This window comes from Gopherus evgoodei, chromosome 8, assembly GCF_007399415.2.
Source record: "Gopherus evgoodei ecotype Sinaloan lineage chromosome 8, rGopEvg1_v1.p, whole genome shotgun sequence".
Lineage (NCBI taxonomy): Eukaryota > Metazoa > Chordata > Testudines > Testudinidae > Gopherus > Gopherus evgoodei.
This window is the reverse complement of record NC_044329.1, coordinates 54,876,312-54,895,008: the sequence shown is the minus strand read 5'-3', so window position 1 is coordinate 54,895,008 and position 18,697 is coordinate 54,876,312. Positions and strand designations below refer to the sequence as shown.

At 51.2% G+C, this 18,697-nt stretch overlaps 1 protein-coding gene across 1 annotated transcript; it reads left to right on the top strand.

The window, feature by feature from the left end:
* The first annotated feature begins 6,218 nt into the window (after window positions 1-6,218).
* On the top strand, window positions 6,219-17,601 carry NPHS2 (NPHS2 stomatin family member, podocin). The gene is given in 9 exon segments (XM_030573120.1): window positions 6,219-6,238; window positions 6,240-6,520; window positions 10,232-10,335; window positions 11,741-11,813; window positions 13,096-13,178; window positions 14,600-14,803; window positions 15,624-15,679; window positions 16,323-16,401; window positions 17,326-17,601. Coding segments are annotated over 9 exon segments (1,176 nt in total).
* Window positions 17,602-18,697: the final 1,096 nt, after the last annotated feature.

Below are 18,697 nucleotides of genomic sequence, written 5' to 3'. Positions count from 1 at the left end.
CCAGGAGCAGCTCCAGCCCCCTCTGCACAGAGAGCCCCAGGGACCCCAGCCCACTCCCATCCCCAGTAACCCCTCCTCAAGCTCCATACCCTGTGTACCCCTCCCATGTACCCCATTCCCCTGCCTTTCCCTTCCCTTCACCTCCTTTCGTACCCCTGTCCTCTGCCACTCTCCCTACATCAAGTCAACCTCCCTGTCCTCCTCCCTCCACAGCCTCCCCTTCACCTCCCCTCATACCCCCTGTCCCCTGCCACCCTCCCTCTACATCCCTTACATCAACCCCCCTGTCCTCTGCCAGCCTCCCTGTACAGCCATGGGAGGGCGGCGCAGCCAGAGGAGCGAGGGGGGGTGCAGAATGCAGGGCCAGTGCAACCATTTAGGCAAACTAGGCAGCCACTTAGGGCACCTAGTGATTGGGGGCACCTAAAAGTCCCCTCAGGCGAGGAAGTGGAGTGGAGGTGAGCTGGGTGCGGGGGCGCGGGGAGGGTCACCCGCAGTAATGGGGGGGGCGCACAGGGGAACAGCTCCCCGCCCCAGCTCACCTCCACTGAGCACACAGCCCAGCTCTAAGTCTCCTCCAATCAGCACTGCAAGCCTAGGCTGGGAGGAGAATTAGAGCAGCGCCGGCGTGCTCAGTGGAGGAGGCGGAGCCGAGGTGAGCTGGGACGGGCTACCCAGGCAGGGTTAGCTTCCGCGCGGGGGGAGGTCTCCCCAGGCAGGGTAGCTGCCGTGGAGGGGGTGGGGAGAGGGAGGAAGTCTCCCCAGGCAGGGTTAGCTGACGTGGTGGGGAGAGAAAGGGGAGTCTCCCTGGGTGGGGTTAGTTGCCATGGGGGAATGGAGGGGGGAGAGGGGGTAGTTGTTGCAGTGGGGGGGTAGCTGCTGCGGGGGGGGGCTCCTGGGTGGGGGGCTGAGTTAGCTGCCATGGGGGGGCGGCGTTAGCTGGATGGGGGGTGCAAGGTGGAAGTTTCGCCTAGGGCACGAAACTTCCTTGCACCGACTCTGGCAGCATGGCCACAGTGTGGCCAGAGGAGCCAGACAAGGAAGTGAGGCACGGCATGGCCAGAGGAGGAGCCGGGGGGGGGCACCTTTTTTTATGTTTGCTCCCTCTGCTCTTAGAACCTGGCTACACCACTGGCTGGAAGGGAACAACAAGTGGGGTCCTGCAAGGATCAGTTCTGAGTCTGGTTCTATTCAATATTGTCATCAATGATTTAGATAGTGGCAGAGAACACACTTATAAATTTTGCGGACAATACCAAGTTGGAAGGGGTTGCAAGTGCTTTGGAGGATAGGATTAAAATTCAAAATGATCTGGACAAACTGGAGAAATGGTCTCAAATAAATAGGATGAAATTCAATAAGGACAAATGCAGAGTACTCCACTTAGGAAGGAAATATCAGTTGCACACATGTAAAATGGGAAATGACTGCCTAGGAAGGAGCACTGCAGAAAGGGATCTGGGGGTCATAGTAGATCACAAGCTAAATATGAGTCAATGGTGTAATGCTGTTGCAAAAAAAGCAAACAATTCTGAGATGTATTAGCAGGAGCATTGTAAGCAAGACATGAGAAGTAATTCTTCTGCTCTGCTCCACGCTGATTATGCCTCAACTGGAGTACTGCATCTAGTTCTGGGTGCCACATTTCAGGAAAGATGTGGAGAAATTGGGGAAAGTCCAAAGGAGAGCAACAAAAATGATTAAAGATCTTAGAAAACATGAATTATGAGGGAAGATTGAAAAAACTGGATTTATTTAGTCTGGAGAAGAGACGACTGAAAGGGGACATAACCATTTTCAAGTACATAAAAGATTGTTACAAGGAAGAGGGAGAAAAATTGTTCTTCTTAACCTCTGAGGACAGGACAAGAAGCAATGGGTTAAATTGCAGGTGGGTTTAGGTTGGACATTAGGAAAAACTTCCTAACTGTCAGAGTGGTTAAGCACTGGAATAAATTGCCTGGTGAGGTGGTGGAATCTCCATCATTGGGGATTTTTAAGAGCAGGCTGGACAAATGGGTGTCAGGAATGGTCTACTCTAGATAATACTTAGTCCTGCCATGAGTGCAGGGGACTAGACTAGATGACGTCTCAAGATCCCTTCCAGTTCTATGAGTCTATGATTTTTCTGGGTAGAAGAGTATTGATTTATGTCCTTTAGAGCCCATGCAATCAAGCCAATTTTCTCCATCTTTTTATTAATCAGTCATCTTATAACAAAGTGACTCTGTCCTTTAGAGCCAACACAATAGAATAATAGTTGGCACTTTACCCCTTCAAAGCACTTTAATATTAATCAGCACCTCTGTGTAAAATAGGTATTATTCCCATTTTACATACACACAAACTGAGAAAAGAAAGGGACCAATTTTAATTTAATGCAACAAAATTAAAACATACGTTTTATATATTTTGATAGTTTTTGGAATATTTTTGCAGAACTCTGTTTATAATCCCTACTTTACAGTGGCAAAATCCAAGGATGAAAGGTTAAGTGACTTGCCCAAGGGTAAAAGGGCAATCACTATCAATCTGGAGTAGAATTCTTGACTCCCAGTCCTGAGTTCAGGCCAATGTTCTATTTCTGTTCCTAAGTCCATCTGTGATGCCTGTTCAGTTATTTTGTTTATTTCCAAAAAGTTGTACGATTCAGTACAATTCCCAGTGATACAGGCTACAGATTAAGCTGTTTGGAGGAAACAAGGAGAAATGCCTGCATTTGAGTAAACGATTCCTGTCTTCATTCTACACAGATTTTCCCCAGGGCAGGAGTAAACATGCTGCACTATTCTCAAATCCAAATTCCTGAGATCAACTGAGAGTTGCTCAGCTGCAAACTGCTCTTACAAAGAACCCTTGGGAAATAGCATCCAGAACACCAGACAAGAAATCAAAGGTCCAGGCTCTTATAGTTATTAAAGATTGCATCGTACTTTTGGCGAGAAAGGGCCATAGCCAAAGCAATCTGACCAACTTTCAGAATTACTTACTGCTGACCTGAAATTCCACTTGCAGTTCCCGTTGGATATGGGATCCTTCTCTGTTCTCTTCCCACTCCGCACTGTTCCATAATGTTGACATACCTGATTAAACAGGCAATTTTGGTATTTATATAGTTTATAAAGCATTTGGGGATGATTAAGGAGACCATTAATTATGTATCACTGTTTTCTCCCAAGTACCTACCCAACTCCATTTGCTTGACAGTTGCCCCATGTATTCAACAGTTCCCTGGGACCAGTAAAGAATGTTTCCAGAGCCTAACACTACAAACTAGATTAGGGAGTAGAAAGTTCAGAGTTCAGGCCTGCCTGTAATATCCTGACTTAGCAGGCTGCAAAGATTTCCAATAAAACAGGAATCCAAAAGAAAACAGACTGTTGTCACGCTAACTACTCCCTTCCTCTTTCTCCTCCTCTAACACTACACATACCTGCTGGACAACAGCTGTGCTTCTAGATATCAGCACTAAGTCAGCACCAACTCATCAGAAGGGAGGTTGCTGCTTCTGTGTGCTGAGGACTAGCATTGTCTTAGATAGGCCCTATGAAGCTCTCCCTCAATCCACCTAAATTGCTTAGGATAGCTTGAAATCCTCGGATGCCAGAGTCAGCCTGAGCAAGCACTAACCTCTGCTTTGTTGGTGAGCAGCTCCCCCATATGGAAGAAATGCATACAGAGCGAGCTGGTACATAGCATGGCCCTAACAGACAAATCTCACTCCTCATAGGGAATGGAGAGTGAGTAAAAGTTAGTGCCCATATTTTCCCAAATGGAAAATGGGACACTGCACAGAGCCGGCCTGAGACCCCTTTTCCACCCCCCGCTGCCCGCCTGTGCAGAGCTGGCCCAAGCTCCCCCCCGCCGAGAGCCCAAACCACACCTGCTGCTCGCCTTGAGCCTTCCCTCCCTCATGGAGCTGGCATCACTGCTCATCTCCACCCCCCTGCATGTTCCTCCATTCCCCCCACTTTTTTGGCAAAACTGGGCATTTGTCCCATTTCCTCTTGCCGACTGATGGTCAGTCAGCAAGAGCACACGGGACAAATGCCCAGTTTTGCCCAAAAAGTTGAGACTGCCAGGACAGAGCTTAAAAAAGAGATTATCCCAGCCAAAACAGCATGTATAGTCATCCTAGTGGACTCTAACATCCTCCTTGCACTGGCTTCCCTTGTCTGGCAATGCACCTGATTGGAGATCTCCAGTGCTTGCATCCCCACCACTGGGACAACAGTGTCTGGGCCGGATGAGGCTGAACCTACCAAGGTGTCACAAGCAGAAGTCAGACTATGGTCATAGCTGCTAGTGTAGAAGCTGGGCGTACCAAGTGACTTGGTTGGGGAAGATTTCTCTGGGGAAGGGGATTACTTCTGCAAATATAAAGTCACTTTGTTTCATTTTAATGGAAAGAGGTTTGAACATTTCAGCTGCTCATTTTTTTTATTTCTTTAACATCCAGGGTCACGCGGGATTGAATTTTCAGCAGCACAAGAATTCATTCCAATGCTCCCTATAATAAGATCCTTATTTTCTTTAGTATAGCCATTAACTTCAACTATCTAAATGTGCATATATAAGTTTCCTGTGCTTCATACAGATCTACAAAGGACCAGCCACACTTCTGGCACCATATGGAAATGAAGGCAGCTGTATTGTTAGTTACTTTGCCCACCAACAAAATGCAGCTCCTTCTGTGGGCAGAATACTGATAGTAGGTATCAGTGCACAGCAACATTTGGCAATGGTCTGAGACAGGAAGTGAAGGATATCAACGAGAACTGCAGAAAGGAACGGTTACAGTCTAATAGCAGATACCAATAAGAACCAAGGGAAGGGAAGGGGAGAAACAGAGGAAGAAACCAAATCAGAAGACAGGCACTCAGAGCATTTCTGTTTTGTTCTAATTTCAGAGGCCGGAGGTGAACGAAGATAACCCTGGGCTTGCCATTGCTCTGCTAAATGGATGCCTAGTTTAAAAAAAAATAATCAACTTTGTTAACTCAGGAAGAGGGAAAACCCCAATCAATTGAAATCAATTTCCGTGAGCCCCAAATTTAAACCGCCACGAAACAGAATTTTCCTCTCCCAGAGGCCTGAGTGAAAAGCTTTATGCAGTTTACCCTGTAAGAATTAACCCTCTCCCTGTTAACAGGCATGTACTGACAACCCAACGGGACCCTCTGATCTAGCATGCAAGTGAAAGGGCATCCTTCACACCACTGCTGAGTGTGTGAGTAACTTACGCAGATTATTGTACCCCCCTCGACACTTCACATCTTGAGACCCTGAGGAGCTATTTCAGGCACAAAGTTACAGTTCTGTCATTTAAACAAGAGTCTTAAAGGCCCCATACCTCACTGTCCGCAGCTGTAAAATGGGGACGATGACTCTGACCTCCTACGTAAAGCATTTGAAGATCTGCTGATGAAAATCTCTAGAAAAGAGCTAGGTATTATTATTGTTCATCCTGCAACGAGTCCTGTGCCCTGAGCCCTAATGGAGTCACACTAAACTCAACTGAGCTCAACTCAAGGGAGCACGTTGCTGGATTGGCGTCAAACTGCCTCACTTGAATTTGAAAAGCAACGTAGTTGGTACATTCAGATGAGAACAGCTGTATGTCAATATGCCCCTGCTGCATCGGGATCCCAACCACCTGTTTCTAGGGAGCAGAGCCAGTGGGAAGCAATCCCCCCATCCCAAGCCCTAATGGAGATAGTTTCTAAACATGGGTAATATTCAAGATTTGACTTGGGCAGTTGCTTTCAACAGCCAAGGTTTGGGATTCGCCACGCAAGTCATGGTGCTAGTGATGCCAGGAGAGTTCAGCAGCCTCATGAGCCAGATGGCTGCACTAGGAGTGGGTGGGGAAGAGTTACTTTACAGATGCACAAAAAAGACCCCTTTGTGTGAGTGGCAACGCATTTTATGCCAAAGTCATGCAAGAGCAAACAGACCCTCATCATGGATTCCACCATCTTGGCATCTGAGCGGTGAGGACTGAACCTTCCTGAAACTCCCCTGCCAGTGCTGGGTAGATGGGGGATAGGACAGTGTCTGGGAAACAGCTTGCTTGGCTCACTGTCCAACAAGTCTAACAAGCCCAAAGCATGCTCAAAATCTCCTGCACCTCCCCCGCCTGCCACCTCCTCCACTCCCCGATAAATTCCCAAGACCGGTCATCCTGCTGTCACAGCAAGCTGCTTCCCAAGAGCTGCATGCTCCTCCGCTCACAGCCTGATGAGGATGGAAAAGCAGTCTCGCAGCTCCTCCAGGGAGTCCCACAGGAGGAACAAAGAGCCCGGAGACTCACAGGGCAGGAGAGAAAAGGTGGAAAGCAGAAGAGGAGCCAGCAAGGACAGAGAGGGGCTCAAGAGGGGGAAAGCCAAAGAGGGGAAGAGCCCCACAGAGATAGACAGCCGGGTGCCAAGCTCCACAGTGGTGGACGTGGATGATGTGGTCTCTTTTGACGAGGAAACAGAGGTGATGGCACTGCTGGAAAGCGAGCGGCAAGAGGAAGGTAGGATTTGGAAAGGGCACGAGAGAGATAGGCACAGAGGCTCCTGGGGCACTGGGGTCCGATTCTGGTCTGATCCCTGTATCAACGTTTACACCAGTGCCAAGGGAGAGCAAAGCAGTTGCAATAAGTGCATGACGCAGGAGCAAGTGATCACACAAACCCCTAGGGCTAGATTTTCAGAAGGGCTCAGCACCAGGCCCTGAGGCTAGCCAGGCTGCTCAGAGACATCAAGACCTGTTCCATTTCTAATAAAGCAATGAATTTAGCAGCAAGCAGCATCCACCCCGCATCCCTCTAGGCCTCAGAGCACTGCTCATGAGTTTCGTTAGGCCATGGCCTTGCAGGCTTTATTACCCCTTAGCCCTGAGATGCACAGAGGATTATTTACCGCCCTTAGATGGAAGAATTTTCTAGCTAGAGTTTATCCTAGGTGGCTCTTAAGCCTTGCTCTGCCCAGAACGCACCTGAACCAACCTATTGCCACAGAAAACAGATGGAGATGGCCAGTTCCAGGAGCAGGGATTTGGCACAGGGGGAAAGGAGGGGAACTGTGAGATGATCAACAGAGCTCTTGGCCTCTCAGCCTTTGCACATTGGCACTGTACTTCCAATAGGCACATGCTTTATCCATAGAACTGATATGTTCAGTCCTGGCATCACAGGGATGGGAGAGAATGTCAAGAAGCAGCAAAAACCCTCCCCAGTCCAGCTGCTCTGCTGCCCCTGCTTTGCTTCTCTGTCTCTGATGACTAATTCTCTACAGCTGCCTCCTTCCTCCATGGAGTTATGTCTTGATTACAGGGAGCATCTCATTGCTACAACCAAGAAACCAAGCCACACAATCCGAGCATTGCTGGAGATTCCGAGGACACACGCAGTTTGAGAGTGTTTCCAGCCACAGGTTTAGTTCAACTTGTTGTAGGGAGAAGATCCAGCTGCAAAACTCAGATACAGACTCTGAACCCTTAAAGCTTGGTGTATTGGCATCTAGGGCTTAGGTTCAAGCTCCTCTCTAGACCTGACCTTTCTGCAGAGCGCCCCTAAAGGCAGAAGAGACTGTAGTGGTCAACAGAAGCAGGGATGTTAACTCACCTTTGGGAAGAGTAAGCATTCCACTTTCAGGGGCATGCCTGCACCCAGCAGGAAGCCATCTGCCCACTAGAGCCCCAGGTCCTCTCAAGGGGGCAGTAGCCCTGAAAGACCATCTTTTAAGGGCAGCCAGTGGAAGCTGGAGCATGCCCACTTTGGGGAGAGGGTGGAGTCAGCATCCGCTCAGTAGGAGAAGGGGGCTCTCCCTCTCCTTCATACCTGGCTACTGACGGCAGGTCAGAGAGGAAGGTTCAAAGGGGGAATATTTTAAAGCCAAAACTAGGAGAGCCAATGGAGCATAGTGACTAGAGCACCTGCCTGATAGCAGAAGAGCAGGGTTCTGGTCTCAGCTAGGCCCCAGGGGGGGTATGTATAAGCATGAACCTGGGAGAGTGAGCTGACCTGTCTGTTAAGTAGGGGAAATAGTCTATGTCACAGGGAGTGTGTGAGGCTTAACTCATTCCTGAATGGAAGGGGCTATAAATGCACAAGCTTTGCAGGTGCTGGTAGGTTACAGAAAGAACAGAACTATCAGGACACATGAGGTGTCTTTAAAATGATATCTGCTTCCTCATCTTTCTCCTTCCTGTACTGTCCATTAGTAAATAAACACTCAGAGCTCAGACAACCATTCTTTCATTGTAAGCCTTTATCCTGTTTCTCTCACACACACCAGCCAATATAGACAAAAGCCAAGTCTCACTTTTGTATCTTTCTCCATAAATAGCTATTAATCCAGTCTTACAGCTCAAACAAAGTTAAGAGCCAGAATTTCTGGGGAAGGCTCACTTGTTGCTTTAAGGCGCAGCATTAGCACTGAAGGACTGCATGGCTCAGAGAATTAGTACGAGCCCAGGTAGCCTTTCATCTGGAAGTCACTGCCCATCCACCTGGGATTGCTGGGGAATAAGAGTTGTTTCCCTCTAATATCTGTTTGATGATCCTTGGGTGACATTATGTCCCACAGGAGAGATGCCCACATCACAGAATTCACCAGGGGCTTTAGCTCTAGTGGCACCAGCCACGTAAAGGCCAAAGACTTACTAACTTCCAAGCAGCAGGATTGTCTCTGAACTAAGGGATTGGCCTGGGCATTGGTTTCAGTTCTCAGTTCTGCCACAAATTCCCCAAGGGGAAAGTCACTTTAGTCTCTCTGTGCCTCAGTTCCCCCTCTGTAAATGGGATAACAGCACTTCCTTCATCTATTGTTTGGGGCAGGAACTGTCTCTTACTGTGCGTATCCCTAGCACCATGGGGCCAGGCCTCCAGCAATACTGCTAACAAATGGGGATAGGTGATAGCCTCTGAGTGGCTCCAGCGGGTCAAGGTTGAAGCACAGTGTGGTGGGGCAGCACCCGTTGCTCCTGCTTGTGCTGTGCATCCCCAGGCCCATAAAGCTGGCACAAAAGAAAGAGCTGTTGCAACTTCCCCTTGCACTGGGTTGCCTCTAGTAAGTCACTGCCCAGGGAACAGTCTCCTCAGGAGTGAATCAGACACCACCTTCAGGTCAGTAAACGTGCAGACCCAGAGCCAGCTGCCAGCCCTGCCAAAGGTCTTGGGCTCCTTGAGCTCAGGACTCTTACACCAACCATGGGGAAGCCACTGGTCTCACCCTTCTTCCCATGTTCCAGCAAACTCCCCCCCACAACGCATGTGTTCCTTGCAGCTGCCCATTTCACACTGTGGCCTCATGCCATGGCACAAAGACTTTGGCCCAGATCCTCAGCAGTATTTTGGCACCTAACTCCCATTAAAACCTTGGAGGATCTGCGCCTTTGTTCCTAAGGACACCAGTGGAAAAGTGGCATGCCCTGGCCTGCCAAAACCACAAGTCAGGGGTTTGGGCTGCAGCCTCTAGTCCCTCCTATTGGTGTGGATTTCCAGGTGTAGCAGACACACCCATGCACAGTGCTACACTCATTAGGGTCGAGACTGCAGTTGGAATCCATTTCAAAGGGACACACAGACCCAGCCTGAGATCCCCTGTACCAGTCCCAAATGAATAATGCAGGCACCGCTTAAAACAGCTGAGACAAGTATAGCTTTCACCTGATTCAGGTGCCCTTCACTTATGAGCACTGGCTTTGTTTGGTTCATGTGTCCAGCTGGGAGTCTGCCCTGGGGCTCTGATGCTCCCGGGCAATGGAATCGTCCCAAATACACAGCAATAAAAGCTTTGTACCCAACCCACCAGAGAAGCTACACCACCCCAACAGGAGAGATGCTGGCACATTCTGCATCTGGGAAATGGAGCACACTGACTACCCCTTCCTTGCTGGGACTTTCAGAGTATTTCTATTGAATATTGAAAGTACAGTACCAGCAGTAGTGCTTGGTCAGCTCTTTTTTCCCATGGTGCTGTCAGAATATATATGATGATGCAGCCCTCTGCCCCAAAATGCTCACACACAACCACATTTTTACCCTTTTAAGCCAGGCCCTGAATGCTGACACAGGTGTCTTGGTCAAATTCCAGCCCAGGTGATTATACTCTGCCTATCTCTGAGCAGGTTTTGAACACCTGGTGGAAGCTGGATTTCTGACCATGCAAGCAGGTGTTCAATTGGTCAGTAATATGGAAATAAGCACCTGCTAATGCATTCTTTCTTTATTTTTCTTTAGGGATGACATCTCCCAGTCGAGGTATCTGTGAATGGCTTCTTACCATCTTGTCTCTTTTCTTCATCATATTGACCTTCCCCGTTTCTGTCTGGTTCTGCATGAAGGTGAGGCTATGCATGGTGCACTCGACTTTGCAACCTTATTGTAGTATTTTAACATAGCTTTGTAATTTCCTAGAGTTTTAAAAAAGCAAACTGAAAACACAGAAATTCCATCATGTGGCATCATACTGATTCCCACATAATTCCTCAGCAGGGTCAGAACCTTTACATATACCACGCAGCCCTCTGCTGCTTGAGCTAAGGGAGTAACTGAGGGCCATAGTAGGTTGTTATTCTCTGTATGGCCTAGCACTAGAGGAGGATGAGACACATAGCCAGGTGGCTTCCCAGATATCCCATCCCAGCAGAGGAATGGCATTACCATGTATTTGGTTGTTAGTACTACTTCAAGCCAGGGGTTCAAGCCAGCGGGTGCTGCTGCACCATCAGCACCTATGGTCTCAAGGACCTGGGGTTCCATTCCAGACTGTGGAGGGGAGTGTGGTCTAGTGTGCAAACTCTTCTGCGCATTCCCCTCCAACCTGGTCCTGTCCCATCCTTACCCTGGGCTCCTTGTCCCAGTCCTATCCTCCTAACCTACCCAGTCCCCATCTCCACTCCTCAGAGTTTTCATCCCAGTCCCCGTCTCCTTTGCCCAGCTATCCCAGTTCCCTGTTCCCAGCTCCTCAACTCATCTGTCTCTGTCTCCCACTCAGCCTCCTATGTCCACAGTCCCCATCTGCACTGGCTCCCAGTCCCAGCCTCTCGGTCTAATCTCAGCGTCCTTCCCCCAGTCTGACCCCTTGCCCCAGGCTCTCTGCTCAGCCAGTCCCAGTTGTCTCCTTGCACACTGGCTCCTCTCAGATCTGTCTTCCCTCCCCCACTACACTGCTTCCCACTCCCAGTCTCCCCCAGCTCCCCCTCTGAACTCAGCCTTCCCCTCAGTGGCTCTCAGTCCCATCCCCAGCTCCCTGTCGTGGTCTCCTTGCACAGCCAATCACAATCTCCCCTGAGCCCAATGCACAGTCCCAGTCATTCCCCATCCCCGCATCCCTCCCAGAATTCTTCATCCCAAGGTACTTGCCCCACCCTAGATCTGGCTCTTGCCCCCTCTGCATTTGATTCAAATGGCTTCCTCCTCTATGCTGCCTAGGCCCCGGCGGAGGGGGATCATTGAGAGCACTGGAGAGACAGAGTCCCTGCTCTCAGTTCCAGGGGCAGGGATCAGGCCACAGCTGCAATTGTCATATAGTCTCTGATCCAGATTCTCAGCTAGTGTAAATGGAGATAGCAGCTCTAGCGTGAATGGAGCTATGCCAGCCGACAGCTTTGGCTGGCTGGCTTGGCGCAGTTTGCCTTTCGGTGGTTTTCCCAAAACAATGATTTCACCAGCTTCTCTTCCAATGCTGCAGCCCTTCCCCCAGAGCCCCACCCCCTCTGATTTCAGCCTCTCTGTCTCCCACTGCAGATCGTGCGGGAATACGAGAGAGCCATCGTGTTCCGACTTGGGCGCCTCCTTCCTGGAAGGCCCCGAGGGCCCGGTAAGCAATTTGTTCACTCCTTCACCCCTTTCTCTCATCACACTCTCGCAAGGCTCCCAGGGGGCTCCCAGAAGTGCCGGGTCGGCCACCCCATCCCCACTGTTCCCAGGGGATCCCATACCCAGTGTCCCCCTCCCTGTGCCCCCTCACCCCACCCACCACAAATGTACATCCTGACTCAGGCCAGCCTCTGCTTATTCTGAGTCTGTGATGGGCCCTTTTCCTCTGCCCCCGTCCAATGGCCTTGTCCTTCTAATCCCCCACCCCTGCAGGCTCTGGCACTCTCCCTCTCCAATCAGGTCTGCTAATGGCTGGCAATGCAGGCACTGCCCTCTGCTGGGCAGGTGACTGGCTCCTCACAGGGCTTGCTACTCCTTGGGCTGCTGCAGCCACAGGAGATGAGTGGGGTGAGGGGCACCTGGAAATCCTGTGCTCTGTGCCTGCGGCTCCCTCAGCCCTCTCCCGCCCCATGCAGCTGAGCCAAGAAAGGAGAGGGGATTTCTCGGGAGCCTTGTTTTGGCTCCTCTCCTGGCAGGCTCCTGACACCTGTAGGCCTCCAACCACTGCTGAAGTGGTGGGGTCTGGCTTCATGCCCCCTGGTTCCCTTCCCCCTCCCAACCATGAGGAGGCGGAAGTGCAGCCCCTTTCCCACCCCCAACGGCAGGTAGTGGTCATCTCCCTACCTGTCTCCTCTCACGGGGCCCTTCGCGTGTATGTGCCATACTCAGCTTGCTCCATCCACACTCCCCACATTAGCTGCCTGGGGGGCCCTTGCATTAAGACCCCAAAGGCCTAGTATGCCCCTCCTCAAAGCCCCCACTGTGAGGACTCTAGGCAGCCATGGGCCTGAGCCAGAACCCCCATCCAAACAGCCCACAGCTTGTTCTGATCTGGATCCCACTCAAATGTTACAGCTCAGACCCATCTTGGTGCTAAGACATGGACTCACCTGTGAAGTGAGAACCCAGCACGCTGCGTGGGGACGTGTGAAGGGGGACAGCGAGTGACTCTGAAACCTTAGCACTGGGTGGCCAGGGGAACCCCTCAGGGTCTGATGTCTCTGCCCATCTTTTGGGAAGAGTTTCTTTTCCTTCCCCCACCCATTCCTGCAGCAGGACATCTGGGCAGGTGTTTAGAGCTGGAGATGCTGCAGCTCTGGGCCCTTCTCTTGGTCTTTGTCTTGTCTTATGTAGCCCCAGGTTTGCTCCTGTTGGGTCAGGAAGTGGAACTTTCTTCCATGGCATCCAGTCACATGCCACTGTTCTGTCTCTTCCTCCCCTAGGCCTTTTCTTCTTCCTTCCCTGTCTGGATACATACCACAAGGTAGATCGTCGCCTCAAAACCCTAGAGATCCCCTTCCATGAGGTAAGCCAACTCCCTCCCATTTATTTCCTTGCATCTCTAGCATTAGCCTTTCCTATGGCTGGTTAGATCTATTTGCTCCCTAGTGGGAAGGTGGCACATAATATTACACCCACCCAAGAGGCAGGCTTACGCCTGAAGTTAACTGCAGCCAGTGGCTAGGGTTGGTCATTCTGCCCTGAAGCAATAAAAGTGTCTCAAACTTAGCTAGCACTCTGGATTCTGAGGGCTCCCAAAGTGCTTTACAAGCTGTGCACGGCCAGCACAGCTGGGATGCAGTCAGCTCTGGGCAAAGGACACTAGCCAACTGGCACACAGCACACTGCTCAGTGCTCATGATCTTATTGCCAATCTTATGATATTTGGTGTTTTTTATAAGCTCCAGGCCCTGGAGTCAGGCGAATGGGGAAGAATCTCACTTTTTCCCCCCTTAATCAATGCTCAGTATCTAGGCTTCACAGCTGTGCAGAAAGGCTCCCAAATGTGACTGAAATTTACCCTAAAGAGACAGAAACTAGAAGACACAAATCATACAGATGGGGTGCTTGGACTTTAAAATCTCACCATTTTTAATCCAAGTTCATGATTTTTGAACACATTAAGTGGGCAACACCACACTAATGCCCAGCACAACACAACACACTGCTGCACAACACAACACAACCCAATGCACCAATGGCCAGTACAGCACAGCATGACACAACACTGCACGACAAGGAGGAGGAGGAAGAGTTTTTGGCCAAAGACACTGGGCCAGATTCTTACAAAAAGTGCCAGGGGGTCCCACACAGAAGAGGCTGGAGAATGGTTCTTAAGCTCTCATCTGAAGAACCCTCCATCTGTACCGGCCTTGGAAGGACAGCTTGCTGGGATCAGAGTCTGTCATTTCCAGGGTCTAGGCAGGCACAGACCAGTGGGGAGTGGCCCTCCCTATACCCAAATCCTTCCTTTTCATTTTTTTCCTTGGCTCCCTCTCCCTGCATGCCTTATACCCGGCTGCATTACTAGTAATAGCAGCATCTAGAGCCCTCATCTGAGAGTCTTAGTGTGGGAGCAGCCTGGAGCAGGGACCGTCCTGCATGACTTCTAGCATGTAGTGGACGCTGCCGTAAACAGTCAGTGATAATCACATTGTGCTAGGTGCTGCACACACATAGTAAGAGACAGTCCCTGCTCAAACCACTTACATGCGAAATAGACAAGTCAGGCCAACAGCAGGAGAAGAAAGAGAGGCAAAGTGACTTGCCCAGGGTCACACAGTTGGTCTGGGGCAGAGCTAGGACCTGAATCCCTGAGATCTCCTGAGTCCCAGCCCAATGCCTTACCCACAAGGCCATTTTTTCTCTCCTGCAGTGTTCCCAGCTCCTCCATCCCACCCTACAGTTTTCAAAACCAGCTCCTTCTCCCCCAAATTCTCTGTCTAGGTGGTGACCAAAGACATGGTTACCATGGAAATAGATGCTGTCTGCTACTACCGGATGGAAAATGCCTCTCTCCTCCTAACCAGCGTGGCCAACCTCTCCAGTGCTGTCCAGCTGCTGGTGCAGACAACCATGAAGCGCTTGCTGGCACATCGATCCTTCAGTGAAATCCTCCTGGAGAGGAAGAGCATTGGCCAGGAAATGAAGGTATCTCCATGTGGAGGCGGGCAGCCATGGGGCCAGAGCTCTGGGTCAGTGCCATAGATCAATCTTTCAATCCACAGTAAAAGTGTATAAAGGGCCTCAGGGAAAGCCTACAAGAAGCCCACAGTGATCAGTTGCAGGGATCAGTCATAGCGTCAGGTGACTTGCTGCACCCAATGGAAGTCAACAGTGTAATGATTATACTTTTGAGTCCCTTAGATTCGAGAGGCTGTCCGAGGACAAAGTGCTTTGGCAGAACACAGTCCTGATGGGCCACAGCCATAAACAAAGCAGGGAATCGGTAGGTTTCTCCACCAGCTGCAGCAAAGCTGACACATCCAGCTGCTGAGAGGGGTTTAGGGGAAGCAACCCAAGCTGGGAAATGATCAGCCATCTAGATTCAAATGACACATCCAGGACCAAATTCAGGCCTGGTGTAAGTGGGCCCCATCCTGCTGATTTCAGTGGAGATACACCAGAACTGGATTTTTTTAGGCAGCAATGGTGCTTCTGAGTCAGCTGACTTCTCTGGGAGCAAATCTTTCTGAGCACAGTGTGAGACCCAGAAGCCAAGAGCAATGAAGACGCACATGGCAGCTATCTCCTTGCCCTGCCACAGGGATTTCTCTTGGTGTCCAACCTTTAGAGACACTTGAGCCTTTTAACCAGAAGTGTTTTTCTGTAGCACACACAAGTATCCATAGCAGACACATCCTGCCAGCATGAGCTCTCAGGCAGTGAACCATATGTCTGACCTGTTTGTAAGTGCCTTGGCACAGGGCCACACACACTGCCTACGGTCAGTATATCCCCATCTCTACAGGTCGCCTTGGATGCAGTCACATGTCGCTGGGGAATCAAGGTGGAGAGAACAGAAATGTAGGTAGGAAATGTATGAAGCGGAGACCCAGCAGGGTAAAGAAACCTCCCCGTGCCCCTTTACAAACACTGCTTGCTAATGTCTGCTCCTTTTCCGCCTTTGCCCCTGAAGCTCTATCCTAGTGTCACCTCTTCAGCGCCCTGAGCCCCCACCCAGCCCTTCTCCTTTGCCCACATACTCAGCACCTCCACTCACTGGGCTGCAAATGTTTAAATGGCACAAAAAGCTCTTGTGTTTTCCAGCTGGGGCCAGCACCTCAGCGGGGTAACTCAGCCTAGTGCCATGGATGTCGTCAGAGCTACACCCATTTACACCAGTTGGGGATCTGGCCCTGTTATTGCAAGTCAGATTTCCCGGCCCGGTTCCAAAGGAGAAAAGCACAGCTCGGCCAATAGCAGACCCTACAAGAATCAGAGTGTCCCTGGGAAGGCCCCCCATTGATTCCAGTGCTAGGTGGGTTGGGACCATCTGGATGGGAAATGAGACTGGAAGGCTGAAAATCCAAACTCCAGGGGCTTTTGTAACCTGTCTCAGTGCAGGAAGGAGACCCTGGGGCGCAGTGTCAGGCAGGCTAGCAGCCTGGCACCACCTGTGGGTGTGGAATTCCAGGGTCTGTGTAACTCCAGTCTCTTCCTCCTGCAGCAACCACGTGCGGCTGCCAGCTGAACTGCAGCAGTCCCTGGCAGTGGAAGCAGAGGCCCAGAGACAGGCCAAAGTGCGGGTAGGACACCAGCGAATGCCCCATATTCCCATGTGGATCAATTCCCAGCCTTTTCCGGCCATTTGGGCAGAGACGCTATAACCGCCAGGAGAGGAGATTCCCCTGAGGGCCCAGCTGTCCCTACCTCTACTGGCTCCTCATCCCACATGCCTTCCTGCTCACAGCACTGCCCCTCTACACCCTGCAGTGGGAGGGGTGCCCCTCCCTATCCTAAGGGGACTCTCTCCCGCAGCAGCCCTGCCCCTCCACACTCTGTGTTGCAATGCCTATGTCCTGTGGAGCCCAGCCATTTCTGCGCATGGAGCAGTCCCTTTACCAAACTCTTCCCACTGGTGCTCCCTGCTAGCTGAGTTGGGGGCTGCCTCTGTCCCTGCACTGAGCTGATGGACATCCTAACAGGAGAGGGCAGGTTAAATGCTGGTGCACAGTGCCTGTCTCCCAAACCCTGGACTGGCTGCCCCCCCCCTTGCTTCTCCTATAGCCCTCCTCCACAGGAAGGCTCTGCCCAGTCGAGATCCCCAGGAAGGCCCCTCTGACCAGCCCTAGAGGTACTTGACCCACAGGCGGGGGAATCCTGCTTTAAAGAGTAACACAGGAGGTAGGTGCTGCAGCGTGGTTACCCTGCTGCAGTCCCAATCTCTTCCAGCAGAGGGCACAGCAGAGAAGTGATAGAGGAACTCTGGCTGCATGGGCTATTCCACTCCCTCCTTTGCTCAGCAGGAGGCACTGCAGAGACTAAGGCAGGAACACAGGCCATGGGGGGAGCTTGCAGCGACTCCAGCCTAGCATCTTCACTCAGACTCACTGTAAGAAACAATGTCAGCTCCCATCAGCCAGGCCCTCACAGCTCCTGCCAGCCCTGGGGGCGGGGGGGCAACCCAATGGAATAGTACAGAAACAGCCCTTTGTTCCTTTATGCTGCAGGTGATCGCTGCCGATGGGGAGAAGGCTGCCTCCGAATCCTTGAAGATGGCAGCCGAGATCTTAGCCAGCTCCCCAGCTGCTGTCCAGCTCCGGTACCTGCACATGCTGCAATGCCTGTCTGCCGAGAAACCTTCCACTATCGTCCTTCCTTTTCCCTTTGACCTAATGAATCTTGTATCTGCGGCGAGCCACAACTCCACGGGCAGCAGCCTTCCCACCAGCGCTCCCAATCACCCTGAGGCTCCAAAGGACAAGAAGGACTCCCCCATGCTGTAGAGCCATGCCAAGGGAAGCTGGCACTCAGGCAGGGCTGCCATGCTGATGAACACCTTCTACCAGGTCACTTATCTTCAAACAAGCGCCATGGACTGGCCTACACCATACCAGCCCCCCAGCATGAAATGTGGAGGGGTTGGGATGGGAAACGAGTAGGGGCCTATGATATAAAGTGGGCTGGACACAGACGTTTGAGTTTACTTTGAAGAAACATTCCGGCTCATCCCGTGTGTGGGGTGCAGGAATGGCACTGGGGTGGGGGTGGGAGCTGCCTCTGCATCTCACCATTTCATTGCTCCTTTCACCCTGCTGTGCTGAGGAGCAGAGGGATGCTATAACTGCTTCCCCCAGCCCCAGAGCTGGAGCCCTAGAGATGCTTCTATCCTTCCAGTTAGGCTGGCTGGATAAACTTGGAATGTTTTTATTAAGGCCCAAAATATCAACCTCTCTCTTCCCAATCCCCACAACATGATCTGGCTGGAATCATTTGCATTGCAGAAGCCCAGGAGAAGCGAGGAGGCCCAAAGGGGTGCCCCGCTGTAACATATCAGTCAGAGGCTGTGGATTATCTAGGACTCCATACGCTTGGGCAGCGCTTGAGATCTTCCTGCTGTGTCACTCATTGCGAGGTGGGCATCTCCTCAAAGAAGGGTGGCTGGTAAGAAGCGCTGGCCCAGGTACATGAGACCTCATGAGTGAACCCCTCTGGAGACAGGTTTCGCTACTTTCACCCATCCCTGGGTGGAACCCCCATGGTCCTGGGCTGATCCCTTGTCTGGGTTTCTGGGCTGCAGCCCCCTGCCTCCCAATCATAGCTGGCCCAGCTGGGCCGGGCCCCTGTAAACCCTTTCCCTCCAGAAGCCTGGGGCAGCAGCTGAATAAAGTGACGGAAAACAAGGGCTTCAGACTTACATATTAATCATTTACCGAGCCAAGGGATCACATGGTACAGGCCTAGCTACACCTTCCCTCTCACTTACACCTTCAGCTTCCCTTGCAGCCTTTGGCAAGGTCCTCTCACCCACTTACATTCATCTCCAGCTAGAACAGCCTGCCTGCTGCAGGTGCTTCCACAATCAGTGTGTCTCTGGTAGTG